Source organism: Anas platyrhynchos, chromosome 5 (genome assembly GCF_047663525.1).
Source record: "Anas platyrhynchos isolate ZD024472 breed Pekin duck chromosome 5, IASCAAS_PekinDuck_T2T, whole genome shotgun sequence".
In the NCBI taxonomy this organism is placed as follows: domain Eukaryota; kingdom Metazoa; phylum Chordata; class Aves; order Anseriformes; family Anatidae; genus Anas; species Anas platyrhynchos.
In genome coordinates, this window is record NC_092591.1 from 43,697,517 (window position 1) to 43,717,039 (window position 19,523).

The window sequence follows — 19,523 nt, forward strand, 5'->3', positions numbered from 1 at the left end:
AAACAAGTTTACTCATCTACAATCCACATCTCCTTATATCTTAACTTACATTAATTAATTATTGTAAAAACTTGATACAACATTTTAACTACTTAACAACTCCAGAAAGAAAGGATCTTAAAGTCTGTACCTCTCGATAATTAGTATCTTGTAATATCATCAATAAATGGCAGTTGAAATATATAATTTTTAAAGTCTACTCAGAAGAGTAGCAAAATGCTTCAATTAGGAGTAAAGCTTAAAGAAGCCAGAAATCAGAGAAAGCTTATTCCATTCCATTCAAATCTAATGTATATTTTATTTTATTTTAGTGTCTGACATTTACATCCTTTATTTTATGAGTGGAACATGAATGATACCTTTCTATTGATCCCTGCTTGTAGCAGGGATGCAGCCCATCAGATCAGGTTGCCCACAGCCTTGTTTAACCTGGTCTTGAACACCTCCGGGGATGGGGCATCCACAGCTTCTCTGGGCAATCTGTTCCAGTGCCTCACCACCCCCTGAGTAAATAATTTCTTCTTAATATCTAATCTCCCCTCTTTTACTTTAAAGCCATTCCCCCTTGCCCTGTGTAAAAAGTCGCTAAAATCACCTTACATGAAACTTACTTCCTTTTCTTGAGCAGACAGGAAGAGTGCATTTTAGAGAAAGAGAGTGCACAAGTTAGAGCCTGTGGTTCCTCTTCCTTTCAGTGTTTCTGAATGAATGACTGCTCATTTACATCCACCTTTGATTATAACTTTGATATAACCATTCCTGGTTTGGTCTGCTTGCTAATTTTCTGGAGTATTTTAGTCAAAAGAAATCCTTCCTACAAATAGAGCTCTACAAAATCCTTTCTACAAAGATTTTGCTCCTTTTTCAGTCTGTGATGTAATTTAACAGATAGGTAAATGGGTTCAGCGAACACATCGGTGGAGATTTCCCCAGCACTGTAAGTAAAGGGCCTTCCTCTTTTGTGCATCAGGAGACTAGACGTACTTTTCTAACACTTTGAAGAAATTGAATATAAAATGCATAGCAAAGAAAACATGAGCATGGCAACTGATACATCACTAATAGAATGGTATTAGTGATAATGGATAGATAATGGATAATAGTGGATTAGTGATTAGTGATTACTTCAATGCACATTCATGAGTGTAGCCTAATAAACTAACTTGGTTGAACAAACAAATTCATGGTTTTAATTCATTTCTGATATGCCCCCCATCTATTTTACAAACACTGTCAGAATCCCATACTGTTAACTGAAATAAAGCATTAGAGCAGATAATATTTTTAAAATACAGAAAACAAAAGGAAGATAACCATATATGAGGTAAAAATAAAACTGTACTTATGAGGACTTCTAATGTTCATAATGAAAGTTCCTTTTTCTTCCTTTAATGTGTAGGTGACAGTCTGTAACTCAATATACCCTCTTCCTTCCACTCTCATAATAATGTCTGACATTTCACCTCCAAAATGCTAGAATCTATTCTGGCACTGAACAGCAGTTCGGCTAGCTGATCCTAACAGTCTGTGTTTATCTCCTGTGGGCCAGTCAGCAGACAGACACACACCAGTTGTTCAGTAAGTTATGTGATTCTTACACTCCACTAAAATCCCACTGGATAAAGCACCAATTGAAAATGCAGATCACAGTGTTAATTTTAAATATAAAAGCACAAGAAGTGCTGCATTCTGAGCTGATTAAATCTCACGTGTTCCACCAGAAACCTCTAGCTCTTCTACAACCTGTTTCAGTTATATTATATGACATCTGCAGGTACAATTTTCTTCCTAAATTGGATTAAAGTGCTTCAGCTGCACTCTTCTCAACTACAAATTTTTCTAGGTAACTTATCTCTCTCAAGAACCTGTAATATAAGGTCTAAACCAGAATATGATTTTATTTATTATTCCTTAAACTGTTAAGAACGTAAATAGAATATGGAAAAAATAAATAAATAAAAAGAAAAAAAAATCACAGGTTGTCCAGCCCTTATAAAATACCTTGAAATTACATAAATTATTAGTAAAATTAGATAATGCATAGCATTAGGATATGAATTGATTGTATAATACTATAGTATTAGGAGTGATAGTTCAGCTTTTTCTCCACCGGCTAGTATCGACATGTGCAATAAAAAATGAATGCAGTGGATCAGTATAGCTTTTGACATCAGATATCTGCACCTCAGGGGATGTTTACCCACAGTGTGCACAGTTTCCAGCAGCAAAGCTGTGGCAGTAACATTCTATTGCCTCTTTCAGGAATGTTATTCAAAAATAATTGCCAAAATATACCTTGAATTTACTTATCTTTGTAATGTACATTCTGTTTAGGTATTTCTAGTGTAGGCTAGAAAATACTTTGACGATCAAACATAGGAAGAGGTAGCCAGAGAGGTTGTGTACTCTTTGTGTTTGGAGACATTGAAAACCCAATGAGACAAGCCCTTTCAGCGATCTGCTCTAGTTCATCAAATGTAAACTTAAAATACATTTACATGGATTTCATCCACTGTATGTCAAATAGGATCAAGCTTCCTATTCAGAAAGCTTTGAACACAATGCTCCATGCTCTCTCTGCTGCTGAAATTCAGGTTATGACTTCCCAGAGGCAGAAAATGCTCTCTTTTTGTTTGTTCACCGGGACACACTATGTGCCCCAAAGTGAGTAACAGCAACACTCAAGAGATAGACAAATTCATTGTAGTCCTTGGACATCCCAGACTATAAATATTTTCAACTGGTGACAGTCACATGCTAAAGTGAACATCTGTGCTTGGTAACACCTTCCAGGGCCTCTCTGAGGTGCTTTCTTTCCCCTAGTTCTCTGATTAACTTTTACTACAGTAATTGTCACCCTATCTTATAAAACTCAATTTAAGTTCATGCAACACAGAATGTACTGGTATTGAAATATCCATTTAACATACCTGTGCACCAATAACAATTTTTTTAAAAATAAATGAAGATCAAATATTTTCAGACTGAAAAATAAAAGCACTGAAACTGTGAATGAAAAGATCGTTTCTCTTTTTATCAGTAGAATCTCACCATTTTGTTCCTACATCCATAATAGGAAGAATAATGAAAAACAGAATATGAAAGTCATCCAGGATTTTGAGAATGCCATGACAAATAATTCCCTATTGAAAATTTTTACCAATTTCTCCAAAACAAACAATTACAGAAGACCTTTCAAAACAGGTTTCCTTTCTTGCACTGAAAATATACTGCCTAAGACTGCTTCTCACTTCCATTCTGCAAAAAGAGTTATTGCTCTCAGGTTTTTTTGGGGGAATATATTAAATGGAGGGGAAGGGAAAGGAATCAGTGCTTTTTTGATTGTTCTGTGTTGGTTTTGGCTCTTTTGTTTGTTTGTTTAACTTAATTTCCAAGCCACATCCTAATTTAGGTTGCAATTGTAAAAGCTGTGCAGAATATATTAAATCCCAATTTGAAAAAAAAAAGTTTAAATATCTGAAAAAAAATGTAGTTTATATTTAAATACAACTTGCAAATACTTACATCTAAATATATCTTTTAAATTTACTTGCAATCTATCTGTTCTAAGTAAATATTGCAATAAATGACTAAGACAAATGACAATTTACAAATCTATAATAGTATGAAGTAAATAATAATCTAAATAAGTCATAATCATAAAAAGATGTAATTTGACATCTTTTCCATGGGGTCTGAGCACATTCCTAATATGGACCATCAAATGTATTGGATAAACATTGTGAGAGCTTTATAGGAATATCATTACTAATGGCATCACTTTTTAATGTACTCTGTACTGGTCCAGCTCTGACGTTATTTTAAAAATAAGTTCTTTTAAAAAAGAATAATTTATCAGCTTTGACAATATGAAATACTATAAATGCATGTGTTTATTTTCTTAAGAACTAGAGAGTAATTTTTCTTTGTAAGGTTCAAAGAAGAGTTTTAAATCTTACAGTGGACAGAAGAAAAATGACTAGTTCAATTGCTCAATAAAAATATAGAAACAAAATCATAGTCTTTGGGCAATACAGAATTAAGAAATGAGTATATCTTGACAATGAGTCCTAAGATTCCTCAACCCTGACTTACAAGTAAAAAAAAAAAAAAAGCCACTTTATTTTATTAGCTTTTAACAAATCTCTGGATGGGTGATTGGTCAAAGAAATGGTTACACTCAAACGATTACTTGCATCTTTGTATTTTCCAGAAGTACCTCTAGATGTAAGAAATGTTTACATACTTCATCTTTTCCTATACATAGGCTTTTGACAAGTCCTGTTAACACCTAACAGCACCCCCAGACTTCCTTTACTTCCCAGTCACATAATTGCTGAATTATTTCAGTTAGAGTAATATGGTTACTTTATGGTTACTTTGCTGGCCAAATCCTTAAATCCATTTGTCATTTTGTTGTCTCCAAAATGTGGCCTTTCACTCATCCTACATCTCTTCTTACAACCGTTCACCTGCTAAACACCATCAGACTATAGCTTCTGTTCCCTGGCTTTTCACCGTCTTACTGTCTCCTTGTATTTCCTAGGCTCTAAATATTTATCTTTTGTTCTGCTTTTTTCCATGCAATCATTTATATATAGTCCTTTACAAGAAGTATCCAGCACTCCTCTTGGACTGCCAGCCATAAATAATATATATTTACTATCCCAACTAAAATTAAAATTTTTCTCTTACTTTTCTAAATACGTGTTTGTTTGTTTGTTTTTAAACACATAAGGAATCAAAGCAGCCTGAACAGGCATTGTTATGAAAGGCTGTGAAAAAAAATACTCTATTTCCAGTGGACATTTTAGCTTTTAGCTTAAGTGCCAAAAAAATCCTTTTTTAAAAAAGGAAACAGGTCACTACTAGCAAGAATGGCTTTGATAATTCCTCCTCAGATAATTATGAGCAAACAACGCTGCTTAATAGGCTAGCAGAAAAATTTATAGTCTATTAATTTAAATATTAAACTATTGATACATCATGTAAAATATGTTAAAACCAATTCTAATTTTTAAGCTACTCTATTAATGAAGTAAATGCTAAAATGTTAATACAGATATTGCATTTTGTTGTTACTTGTTACATTTTGTTTCCACTGTGCTTCTTTGAAAAGGGTTGTACTGCCCACTGATTTACCTCTAAAAATGCAGAATACACATTTTTCAAATTGTTCATTAAAATTAACCCATTGCTTAACTAGCAACATGAACATAAGCTGTCAAAAAGTAAGCTGTACAACAGGAAAAAAAAAAAAATCAAAAATTAATGTATGGCACATATGCACCCGAGAAGATTTTGATCCAGAAAGTCCATACATACAAAATTTCATTTTCCTGGGACAAAACTGTGGATGTCTTCACATGCAAAAGTAGGACAGTTGTCATGCTGTTAGTTCCTTTTTATTTTTTTTTTCTTTTAGTTACCTGACAAGACAACTTCAACTAGGTCTCCTTCTTGGATATCTGCAGCTGATTTCACCAACTGGAGAATGTTTTCAGAGGTATGGTCATGGCGGAAGAGCAGAATTTTGTCATACATTCCATAGAAACCACATTCAGGAAACTGTAAATACAAACCCATAAGAAATTACTACATTGTAAAAATACATAACTGTAAAATACAATTAATATAATTAACTTTGAGGGCAGAGTAGATGCTTGCTCAGATTAGTACCAAACTAAATATTTTTCCATACACGGCAATATTTATCATGGTATTCTAAACATAGCTTTTCCGCAACTCAAGTAAACTCATTTGCTTTTATTTTGTTTGCAAGTAATGCGGTGTCCAATAGTAAATGAGAGAGAAATAAGTACATCCCTTACTCAGTGCTGATGTCTTTTCAAAGACAAGTTCCCAAGCAACTTGATTAGATCCTTCTGGAGAAAGTGGTTGGCCTAGAGGACCTCTGGAAGTCCCAGCCAACCTACATTATTCTATGATTACGGTACTCATGGCAAAATGATGCCTGGAGGCCAGCAGAAATATTTTTCAGCTCTGCCTAAGATACAACTCTTAAGTGATAGGTCATTAGCTAATACTTATTAGCTAATGGACTTACATGGACTAAGTCTTACTTACATGGACAAAGTAGAAAGCATTTCAAAAAACTCTGCAGCTGTACATTGAACATGAGATTATTATATAAGCAAAACTTTTTCACTCCTTTTTGCTGCAGCACAAAAATGTGAGTTTTTTCATGTTCCTAGCTTAAAAGAACCAAACTTTTGCTTTGAAAACATAGCCAAGAAACCCTTTTTATGAGACATAAAATTCAATCCAATTTTCCACTGTTGAACTACTCCATGTATTATCTGGGAGCTTTACCAACATGCAGTGAAAGAAACCCAATGATAAGCACAGAGAGAAAAAGTGACAGGCTTTGAAGGACAAATTAGTTTATAAAAAATAAAGAATAAAACAATACATTCATTACTGATTACTAGCAGCTTCAGAATCAATCAAAGCACTCCAAGAAAGTTATGCTTCATAGCTTTAAAGCATACACTCTAAAATAGAGACAAAATAGTCATATCCCTGCTTCAAATGAAATGCATCAAAGTCTCTGAAGTCAGGTCAGTCCTATTCCAGATTAATTCTTAAGGCATGATTGTTTCAAAATCTCATTAATGTGCCAAAACTAGTTCAATAATATGCCAAATTCATGGCTTAAATGTGAAATAGTTACTCTTGTTTTTACAGAAATTTGCTTTACAAAACTTTCCAGGGGCAGACGTAATCTGAACTGCAATTACTCTCTTTGTCAATATACTCTATTATCTAGGTTAAGGTAAGCTTAGATAATAAAAAAAAGATGATACGGGTGCTAGGAGACACCCAAGCATCTTACAAAGCTGTTCATCACCTGACCCAGCAGCACTGAGCTGAAACTAAAAGCCTGATGGAGCTGCCCAGGCCTTGTGCCATGGTGCTCAGTGGATGGAGCAGCTCTGCTTTGCACACCCCAGCATGGGAGCTGGCAGCAGGCAGACTCATGATCCTCATAGCATAAGAAAGTAATCACAAGGAAATTTAGTTATACCTACATTGCTACACTATACAAGCCTGATGGATTGTATTGAGGGATTTTTTTATTATTTGGATGCAGTGTAAAATTAAAAATACCTCTCAAAATGGACACTGCTGTCCCCTTAAAACACTGACAGAATCTTCTCATTTCACTGGATTGCAGAGATAAAACAGGCATTTCCCTCTAAATTCATTATGACTTAAATTGCTTGTTGTCGCTTTATTTTCTCGCTCTATTTGCTCTTTTTATGTTATTTTAATTTGTTCTACATATAAAAAGTATTTGTTATATTACATGTATTATCTATGTGTGTATAAACATTTTGAGGTATCACTACATTCTGAAGAGATAAAAAATTCAATCACGATTTGTTGTTCAATCCTATACAAGAATTATCTGCTGGGTTCAAGTGAGTTTTCCCCACATGAGCTACTCTCACGCCAAGAAAGCCATTTTGATGGTGTGATTCTCCAAATAAAACATTGTGTAAGGACCAACTGTTGCAACAGTGACAAAAATATTCCCTCAGCTAAGCTTATTCCTGCCAACAATAATGTTGATATGCACAAACAAAAGTAAACAAAAAGCCGACACATTGCTTGGTACTACAACACTATAAATAGCATTTATTTTTGCCAAATACAGAGCAAAATAGGAAATGCATACATGTCAAACTACCTAAAAGCTAACTAGAGCTAAGCTAACTGAAAACTAACTACAAATGATGGTATTAGACCTGAATTCCCAACACTAATAAAAAGCCTTTTCATTTTATTAGCTGCTGTAAGTGGCTAATACCAGGAATAAAATAGTCGCAGAAAACGCTATAATGTGGAAATGGAATATTTCCTTAAGAATCAAAAACAGAATTTAACAAAAGAAACTGTGTTACATATCCACAGGCTTTGTTCATTAGTGTACTAAATCAAAGATAACTGATACAAGAAGAAATTCTGAAAAATTAAAATATAAGCTATCCTCAGAAAATGCACCAGATTTACACTTTGCTATAAGAGCTTTTAATTTTGCCCAACCTTGCTATGCAGATGTCATTCATTATTGCTAAAAATATATTTATGTCGGTTCAGTAGACTTACAGGGGAAGCACTGTATGCGTTGCCTCATTCTATATCACTGGTAAGCAGTTCAATGTGTACTATGGGAAAACTGTTGTAAAGGTAATATTGCATATACACAGCTACTCTTCTCAGAGCAGATTATAATCTGTTAATATGCTCCTCTGTAAAAATAAATAAATAAATAAATAAAAATACTAGTTTCCATAATCCTGCCAATGACATGTCAAAAATGAATTGCTGTCAAGAAGAAATAGAAAATAAGGTGTTTAATGGGCTTAAGAGACTTCAAGGAAGACCTAAAGCTGCACTGAACTGACTTAATATGACTACTACTGGTCAGTGTAACTATTTGTAAAACACACATAAAAGTTTGCAGGAGAGATGTTTTCAGCCATTAGTCCAAAATAGCATTCATAGAGATAAATAATTATGTCACAGTAGAGTCAAACTGATTTCAGACAGCTTGAGAAGGAGAAATTGTAATTTAGAGATGATCTGCATTTAAAAATCAGCTTCCATGGATGGCAGAGGGTGACTGAAATTTAAGCTATCCTGAGAACACAATGTCCCTGGATTAAGCTGCAAATTATTTCCTACATGTCCACTTCAAAATGGAAAATGAAATATTAACAAGTTGCTTTTCATTATTGTTGCTTGTAGTGATCACAAACATATTACAATTCTGAATACAAAGCATTTAGTATTGAATAATGGGGATTTAAATTCTGTTTAATAGATTTTGAATTATTAATACCTACTGAATGCAGAAGCAGTGATCATTCACTGACTGTGAATGCTACTTTAGTAATACTTTAATTACATCCCCTCAAGAAATAAAATGCACATGTAAGTATTGTATAGTACCTCATGAGCTACAAATAGCCTAAAAAAAAATTACTTATAAAAATTTTCAACAAAGACTTAAATGTCATTTTTCAGAATTCCCATTCTTGACTTTTCAGCGATGCTTTTCTCATATTATGCCAATAATTTCTCCTTACAAGTACTGCAATGTTACCACAATAGAAGTGTATTATTTGGGAAAAGCATAATAGTTTGTTGTTGTTGTTTGGTTTTTGTTTTTACTTGTAGCCTTAAAAACTCTTGTCTAAAAAGTTACATAAAACTTATTTTATATCATATGGTAGTAGCTCTTAAGGTAAAAAACAGGAAACAACACTTGCATCTGAAATCACCCATAAGCAGCCTGAAGTCGTGTGCTTCTTTCATTTCCTGATAGTATCATTTAACTTTTCTCTGACTGTGGGACTTCAAAAAAAAAAAGCAAATATATTTTTCAGATGGAAGAAAAACCCTTCTGGTTAGCATTTTAAGTAATAATTTGATGTTGCACAGATTATGTGTACTATGGCAGCAGATTATCCATAAAACAGTGCAAGAAGAAGCTTAACACCAACCTTTCCTCAGCACATACCAAAGTGGAAGCAATCATTGAAGTGTTTTTACCCTTAGCAACAGTAAACATCTACAGAAAATCCACCAAAAGACTTTACCAATAGGAAGTCAAATGATTATCCAAATTCCAGCTTTTAATTTAAAAAGACTTCAAGTAATACTACAAAAAATTGCAGACGTTAAATTTCAATAACTAAGGCCTCACATTGTAAGTATTTGGTAATTCACATAATCCATTACATATTTCATCAGTCAATAATTTCAAAGTCATACATCCATACACATGCCAACACAGGTTGAACTATGCACTTCCATGAATATGCTGTCTTATCAATGACTGTTCTCAACACAAAGATCAAAAACAAACTCATGAAAAAAATACATGACTTAAAACTCTGTCCAACTACTGTGACAATCAAATTGTTTTACTGTTGAAGACAGAACTTTGGAAGACCTAATATACCTAAACATTAACGTATTTCCAACATGTATTAGGAAACTTTCAATACTTACAATTAAACATCTACATGGTTATTTGAATAGAGAATGTATTCAGCCTTCCTTTTTGCTGTAGTAAAGGACATTTTTAATAGAAATTAATTAAAAGGAAAGGTGAAACTGTCTAATGGAAGCAGAGCTCTCTCATCAGTTACGTTTAATAATTACAGATGTTGAAGGTTTGCACACTAGCTCAAAAGAAACCCCAAATGAAAAACTGATGAGAAATAAAGTTCTTTTGGTGGAAGAAATGTATCTGAAAATCTGGAAACAATGTACTCTAAATATCGATGCTGTTTCCAGTGTAACTACTAATGGAATCCAATAGTTGAAAAAATAGGTCACTGTGATCATTTTACTACAGTTTTGCACATTGACACATAAGGTATAGTGTCTGTTGTTTTATTCCAGGAATTACTAAGTCTTTTTATTTTTTTTTAGTCTACATTGACCTTCTTTTTTAAACTTTTTTTTGTTTTTTTTTTTTTAGCTATAGCTATTTTTTTCCTCTCAAATTGGTCAGATTTTCACAAATCTTCCTCTTATGTAAGTACTTAGTGAATACTGTAAAACCAACAAGAACTTTGATAAAACCTGGAAGTCTCGCACAGCACAAAGATAATGGTCCAGAATGCACAAGGACTGTGCACTAAACAATGTCTTCACTGCATATGGAGAAGTTGAGTCATGCTGAATGTTTGTTGACCTAACCTAACTTGCTAAAACAGAAATAAAATAGTTAGGTAAACCCAACAAAAAACAAGTTTGTGGACCTAACCTTAATGTTGAAAATAATAATAACAAAAAGTCTTACCTTGACTCATTTTTTTAAATAAATATATTAATGATAGAATTTTTAAAATAATCATATTAACTAAACTGAAACATTCATCTTTGGCATTCTTAAAATAACAATGCATTGTATTTTTAGAATTCAGGATTTCCTTTCTTTACAGAGGTTACAGCACTGTAAATACATGACACTAAAAAGTAGAAAACTTTTGGCCAAGAGATTTGCCTAAAATGTTGCCTAATTGTGGCAGTCACTGTTAACTTCCTTGAGAAATTCAAGAGATTTTTTAAAGGCTCTATTTTTCCTACTCAAAACCATGAAACCTTGGAAGGTTTAGGAAGTATTAGAAGGGAGAGGCCCTGAGTAAGGAAAATACACTTAGGCCAGAGGCAGAAAAGATTTGAATAAAGGAAATATAGAAAGATGACACAAAGAATTACGAGAGCCTTGAGGACATTAGCAAGGAGACAGTTTTACAAGGGTTCAAGTGGTGAATGGGAACAGCACCATAAGTCCTTGCTTCCTTTTTGCCTCTGTGATCCCTAAAAAGGTTTGCTTCTGATTTAATCACCCAGTGAATCATAAGTTTCTAAGATTACATCCACTAAACCAGGCAGGAACCATTCTCTAGTGATGAGGCTGAGTGGCACATGGCTCGCTGCCATGAAGCTGAACTCTCTTCCCCAGAAGCAGGGAGGCTGCATACCCACTGCCTACTTGAAACAGATCCTGGGCCATGCCTGGACGCAAACCTTGTCTGGGCATCATCTGAAAGAGGGTGATTCGACACGGTTCAAACTATATCAGGATGCGTGCAATTAAACAACTGAACAGCTTACATAATTTTGGAGCAATGCCAGTGTTCTCATTTTGGTTTATTTAGAAGTACCAGTAAAACTTCAGAGAGCCATTGCCATTTGGACTTTTCCTAACATCAGTTAAGCTGCTTTACCAAATGTTTTAATGTGGACAGCATCACTCCCTATTTGCAGTATAGTTTTATTCTTCTTTTTTATTATTTTTTTTACTACAAACTAGGTTAATTACATGTTCTATAAAGTGTAAAGAGACACATGCAGCAGAGAAGTTAAGCCTTTTCCAAGTAGACTATCAGGAAGGAGCAAACTTTGTATCATTACCTGACACAAACAATATTTTAAATACCACACACATACAAATACTTCTCTAATTCTGTTTGCTGCAGTGATTTGCTGCAGGAATCAGACTTATTCATATATCACAGAACAAAACCAGAGTCCTTAGCCCACATGTACTGACTGGATTTGGCCCCAAACTTCCAACTTTTTTCCCCGCTGCCATCTGTGGAATTGCCAGCAGCAATGACCACAGAGGAAAAACACAGCTGAGCTCCCTCACGGAAATATCTGTGAAACAGATGAAACATGGCTCTGGAGAAACATAGAAAGACGGCTGTTTTGCAAAGAACCTGACCTCTGAGGGACCTTTTGGTCAGCCTCTTCCAGAACAGGTTGTTCCCTGCGGTCATCCAGGGAAGGAGTTGCTTCCTTTGCATGATATTTCCAAACAAACACACTCTAATGCTACCTATGCCTCCTGCTGCTGTACGGCTGCTTGCCTTCCGCCACTCAAATTGTTCACTGCCAAAAATACAGAGTACACACCGCATTACTCAAGCTACTAGTATGCAGACTTTAAAAACTCCCACTTTTCCCAATGGCAAGAAGATAAACAAAATAAGGCCTTCTTAACAGGGCATTTTTTGTCAGATCTAGACTCTTTTACTTGACAACAAACAGAAAGCTATGTGGACATATCAGAAACATGTCTCAGAAAGGTCATAAAATTTTACTTGTGTGATTGCAGTTGAAAACTTCAGTAAAATCACAATGACTGTGTAGATCCTGATGCTTGGCATTGTTGCTTTAGTGATTTTAAAAAATCTGAAGGAAAAGTTTTCTCCCTTTGCTCCTGAACTGCATCTGGGAAGTGCAAGATCTTTCATCACTAATAATATTAATTCTATATTCCAGTAAGAGCATTTGAACTGAATTTGATAGAATTGTGTTGGTGTCACTTTTAATACTAATTACTAGCTTGTTCCTTGGTCAGTTGTCTATTTTGCTTCCATTTATTAATAACTAGGATCCTTATTAATAAAAGATGAAGACACAAAATCAAGAAACAGGTTTACTGGGTTCATTAACCCTATAATGAATATAATCTCTATTAAATGGGAAAGAAGGCTGAGGGTGGACATAAATAAGTTCAGCATGTGCACACATACCTAGAACCAGGGCCATGAGGGGAGTCAAAAGACAACCTCCTAGCTTTAAAAAAAAAAAAAAAGAGGAAATTGTCCAGAACAAATAATAAACACAACTAGGACAGAAATGTCTCTAAAATATTGCTTTATGCAAATTTAGCATTTCTTTGAAGATCTGACTACAACATGCTATGTGACATTTGGGATTCATTGTCCACAACAGCCAAAAGGATTTTCATTGCCAAACCTCACCTTTTAACCGCATCGGTAACTGCATGGTCTTATATTTTAAAAAGAAAAAAAAATTACACCTTTTATGTATAGATACCATACATGCACACACACACACACACACACACATATATATATATACACTATACATATATACACTTCTAGATGAGTCACTCAAGAAGGGGCATGTTAGGTTTGTAGGACTTCTTACCTGAGAGTTTCAAAGTCAGATTGTATAGCTTTAGAAGAGCATCTTACTCAAGGGACAAGATCACTAAGGAAACCAAAACTACTGAAAGATGAATGGGATCACAAACAGATCACAACAAAGTTTGTCTTGGTGCTGGGCACTCAATAGAAACTGGACAGTTAAGAAACTTTATTTTATTCTTAAATTGTCCTGAAAGCAAAGACCTAAACTAAGATTGCGCTCTCCAAAGATCTTACCAGGAATACTGTTTCTTAATAAAAATGCTTGTGGCTGCTGTGTTCCAATTTGCACGCACCTTTTTATAACAAGTATAGACAGCAAGGAAAATCTCTCAGGACACTCAGGCACAGAGATTAAATCTTTAAGTCTTCTGTCGTTTTTAAGTCTTAAGATATTTAAGTCTTAATGTCTTTAAGTCTTAAGATATGTTTAAGACGTTTAAGTCTTCTGTCATTAGGGACACTTTCACAGGACTGAAAACAGAGAGCAAACAAGGAAAATCATTCAAACAGAAGCCCTTAAGTTTAATTTTTCATGGTTTGCACTAAACAACACAGACATTGGCAGGCTGCAAAAGGAGCTATCTTACATATACAGACATATAATGTTCAAAACAGAAAGTTGATAGCAATAGATATAAATAGAAACTTAAAAGTTGTACAAAACCACTACGGGAAGAAGATGTACAGAAATAGCACTGTCAGCTTACTTAAGGCACATTAGAAGTTTTGCTAGCAGTTTTGGAACAAAAAGAATCACACTAATTCTACCATCCCTAAATATCCATCACTTCCCTTTTTTAATTCAACATTTTGGGAAAATGTAGTATTATGCATTAATATCTTAGAATGATGAAACACTTCCTATTTTAACATCTGTTGATATGGATGCTGAAGAGGACTCCCTGAAGTTTCACACCCAATAGGCAATAGGCAAATCCAGAAAAAAAAATCAAAGAAAAATTTAAACAGCTGTAATGGCAAAGATTGTCTTTTGGAACAACTGAGGTGGAAAACTAATGTTGTGTGGGTTATTAAAAAGGGAAACAAAACAACCTGCAGAATTGTAGACTTCTCAAAGTAATGGAAGAAAAGATAAATAGTTCAACAAATAAAAACATAAAGGAAAATACTATAATTAGAGTACCACCTTGGCTTATGGAAAAAACAGATAACTTCATAATTTAATGAGAAGGCTGCATAAGCAGTCCATTAACAGCAATACAAAGTCAGACTTTTCAAAATATTATGTCAGGCCTCTGAAAACATTGGATGCAAACTGTTCTAATATGGGCTCTATTCTGAAAAGTAATGATGAAATTTAGCTAATGGATTGGGTAACCAAATGAACATGAACTCTCAGTGAATTGGTTATGCCATGAACTGGGGAATATCAAAAGAAGCATGCAGATTTATTACCTCTGCTTTTGGCACTGATACGATTGCAACTTGAACTCTGTATCCATACCTGGCATTTAAAATTCAAAAAGCTAGGACACTTGAGAATGAGTGTGGGGAAGTGCAATAAAATAATTACGGAATTGAAAGACATGCTCTCCTGAATGTGGTAGCGGGAGTTTGAACAGTTAAATTTCTAAAGAAAAGTTAGAATGTGATTTGATCTTTTTTGATAAGCATCAGTATGAGAAAGTGAAATCTGATTATCTATTGATTCATCTGCCTTGCAAAGAAACAGCAAGTTCCAATTTCTGACAGCTGATTATATGTAGAATTAGACTACACAACAATTATTTTGCTGGTGACATTTTTTTTCTTTATTTTTGCTTCTTATTCGAAGTAGTTAAAACAAGTGCTTGCTTGAAAACAAATACAGTGGCTTTATTTCTACATTATTGGACTTTTTTTATAAAAGAGATGCTCTGTTTGAAAAGGAATTAATTCAGACAACTCCTATGGTCTTTCTTACACCAAAGCATTGGGCCAGATTACCATAATGTCATACTTTCTATGCAGCAGTCACAGTCAAGCTAGCTGGAGAAAGCTAACACTTTTCTTGGGACTCTTTTCAGAACCACTTTTCTTTTTGTTGTTTTTGTTTGTTTGTTTTTAATCTCAGGATGAAAAAAAAAAAAAAAACAAGCAGGTATCTAATACACCAGATAATCCTGCCACTCATTTTGGCATTGATAAGACTTCTAATGTCTGTCTACTTCTGGATGACTAGAGACAGATAACAGCATCAAAAACAGTTCCTATAAAATGTAACAGAAAAGGAATGGCTTACAAAACTAAGATGTGTTCCGTTAGATAGTAAGGGGTTTTCACAAAGGGGATTTAAGTTAAATATTAAGAATTAAGAATAGTTTAAAACTGGCAATGACTTTTGAGGGAGGCTGTGGAATCTGGAATCTGTCATTGCAGGTTATCAGACCAGGTTAGGCAAGCAAGAATGGTGCAGATACAGCTGACCCTCATTCACGACAGGCAGAAGGCCTTCTGGGTCTTCTGGGTCTTTCATGTATCTACAACTCTTCTGAAAGCCATAAGAAAAAAAAAAATTACTTTCAGTTCAGAGTAAGAAAAATAAACCAAATACCAAGATTCCTACAATTTTTATGTTCCTTCCACTTTCCTGGGACTTTCCTTTCTGATTATTTAAAATTCCCATTCTAAATTCAACTAGATAAATACTCCCCCCCTTTTTTTTTTATCCTGAACTGTTGTGTACAGCTCCTCTGTAACATTACACAGTTGCCACATTTCACAAGGGAGGTTTTTGCATCTCAGTGTGGGTGAATACACGTCCACCCCCATCCAACCAGTACTGACAGATTATTTGACAGTTTAATTTCAGTCAGACCTATCTCCCTTAAGAATATTTTTAAACATCAAGACAAAAGTTGCCTAAGGGTTTAATATGTCTGGGATATGCATCTTAGAAATAATTTAACAGATGAACAACACGCTATCATCCCTCAATTCTACACAGGTATACCTATGCCGATAGCTAGTTGTTCTCAACTTCCAATACTTAAGTATTTAATACTTCCAATTAGAGAATTTCACACTCACTAAATCCCACTTCTCATACAATGGGATTGATGCTTGACAGAATTGCTCTCAGGGGTCAGTAAATGACTGAAACTTTTCTCAGGGTTCTGCCCCTCTGACTTTAAATAAGTTTCCCACTGTTTTTTGATGGGATTGAAACCTTCCCTATATATATATATGAAATTGCTTTTGTGAATACTGTTTGATTTAATCATGACTCTGAATATTTAATTTCAAGTGATGGCTAATGGCTTCTTGCAAAAACAGCATCACTCAGTGTATTTGAAAAAAAATATTTTTTTTTCACTGTGCAGTGCTATAATCTTCAGCTACAGAACCACAATCCAGAATTGATGCTGGAATTTTTAAAAACAAGGGGTTTTAGGGTCATTTTCTTAACAATAGTTTAAAGAATGACATAAAATGAAGACAAAAGTTTATGATTTTTTTTTCTTAAAGTTGGAGCCTAACATATAAATATTGCAGAAAGAAAACTGACAAGAAGAACAACAACACTTATTTACTTTACAAAAAGTAAATCAGTCACTGTTTCATAGGGTAATTTCCTACAGAATACCATATTAAAAATATATTGCTTACAGCAAAGAAATTATGGCTTAATGACTTTACTAGAGAACTTTGGCACAAACCGCAATGTTTTGAAGAGCATTACAAGCAAAGTTGAAATTCTTCTCCTGCCAGGGGAAAGGCAGCAGTCACGTTAAACTAAGAAAACTCTTCAGACCTTCATCTAAAATGTAAAGAAACCCTTTTCGGTTCTAGTAACAAACGAGTCATTGTAAAATAATCTCATTTACGTGAAGTCTCAGCCAGGTGGCACCCAGCCAGCTGGGGGTGAGGAGCCAGACACTTAATACAAGAAGTTCCTAGCAACCAGAGGTCTGCAGGAAGGATGAGGTTTTATTACCAGCAGCTAAATGAAGATCTAAGATATTACAGAGGAATACTTTGAATTACATTTTCGTATTCCTTCTCAGTCTTCTGTGACAGATCAGAAGCAAGAAGATAGGCAGCAAGGCTCATAACCAAAGGGGGCAGGAAAAACATGTTACATAAGTGGTTTGAACCTGTCAATCTGGAGTAAAAATATTAGGAGACTAACTTCCAGTGAAAGCAAAATTGAGAGAACAACATGGACAGCCTCATTCAATTAAACTTTGAATTTTCTGTGTATACATTAGACAGTCATCTTCTCTAGCAGGACCAAAAAAATATATATTTTGGTTTTGGAGTTTTTATATTGCCATTTTTGCCTATCTTTTCTTACACAGCAAAATAAAGTGGCAAGTAAAATGACAGCTAAGAGTGCAATTCATATTTTTTATTTGGCTCAAAAATAGTGGTTAATCATTTGGCTCAGGCAAAATTCATTTTTCATGTGTTGCAGAGGACCACAGGCTATCAGCACCCTGAGCAAGCAGCAGAACCTGGGCTAGTGCAGTATGCAGAGAACATGCCAGAGCTCAGTCCAAACCAAACTAGCCATAGCCAGGCACTTCTCTAAACCTTTTATGCATGATATCTAGCATTTCCCACGCCCAGTGTTGAACACTCAAGCAGCTCCACACACAAACATCTGCCGCTGCATACTCACTCCGCACATGCCACCTAAAAGCCTGCACTACTCTCAGCTCCTGGGACCACTCATGAAGCACTGAAGGGGTCACTGTGGTGATAAAAACATTTACTGATCATTTAGAAACATAAAAATAAATATTTTCTCATGATATGTTCAACTGTGTTGATTCCCTACAAGTGGCAGCATTCTTACTATGGCTTACAATAGTAAGCCTTGAAATAATGGATAGATGTATTATCAAGATAATGACACAGCCCTTTCACTTTATCAGATCCTGTGTAACTGCAAAGAGAAAACTTTTTCTCCTTGCAGTGTTTATAGAAGTACTTTAGAGATAATATATTTGTGCTTCTTGAAGGGCTTCTCTTTTTTCCTCACAGCAACAAATACTTTTGCTCAACTAATGATGTGTTACCAGCAGGTGATTTCATCTCAATTATTTCTTGCCTCTAAAACCATTGAGTGTGAGAAAAAAAGTTATGAACAAATACACACTGATCTGCATGCTATGCTGGTGATCCAGCATGCTATCTTGAGCTGCCAACATGTATGGCTTCAATAACAACTAACAACATTTCAGAAGCCTAAAGCAATCACCACATAATGTTTCATGGGTTTTGTCACCCTTTATTCACTTTAAGCAATGCTCCATTACAAGGATACATTGATAATTAATTGTTACACTTCAGCAAGGTAAAGAAGCACTTGAAACAGGATATAAAGCACTGCAAGACCAGTCTGACTTATGTGGATTTTCAACAGAGTTAAATGACCAAGGCTGTGATTTGCAGAAGCACCTGGTAAATGCTCTTAAGCAAAAGTTAAAGCTGTGTTTTAAGAACTAGACTTTCTCAGACCGTATTCATTTCTCATTGTTGTGCTGATAATTTGTAACCTGTATCACTGTAACACCTACAATGTAATAAGAAAGGTTAAAAAAAAAAAAAAAGTCAAATAGAAAGGATCAAATCTATAACTGTCTCTTAATATAATGCATGCAATAGTTCCGTTCTGTACAATCAATCATATTTTCCTGACCAAAACATTCACCACCAGCAGCATTCCCACCACTGTGTTACCTACACACAAAGGAGAAAGGAATTTTTTTCATTAGTCACCAATAAGCTCCAAATACAATAAAATTAGAAGAAAAATCAAAAAGTAGAAAAAAAGAAAGCTTAATAAAGTTGAAAAAATGTCTGTATTATCACAGAGAGACAAATCTGAATATAGAGCAAATGACTGGGGCCAGAAGCAATTTTGCATGCACAGATGTGGATTTCACATCCACAGTCAGGTGCACATTCAAATTACGTGCAAGCATGCATTGTGCTTGTTGGTTTCTGACCATTCCCTCCATCCTGCCCACTGGTTCTTCTTTGGAACTATCTGATTAGAGACTA

At 34.7% G+C, this 19,523-nt stretch overlaps 1 protein-coding gene across 2 annotated transcripts in view; it reads right to left on the minus strand.

The window, feature by feature from the left end:
* Positions 1 to 19,523, minus strand: part of PRKD1 (protein kinase D1) — a 127,458-nt gene that overhangs the window by 55,105 nt on the left and 52,830 nt on the right. For both annotated transcript variants that reach the window (XM_027457805.3, XM_027457804.3), the window contains exon 2: positions 5,430 to 5,568. In XM_027457805.3, the coding sequence (XP_027313606.1) occupies positions 5,430 to 5,568 (139 nt within the window). The remainder of the gene's footprint in view (positions 1 to 5,429; positions 5,569 to 19,523) is intronic.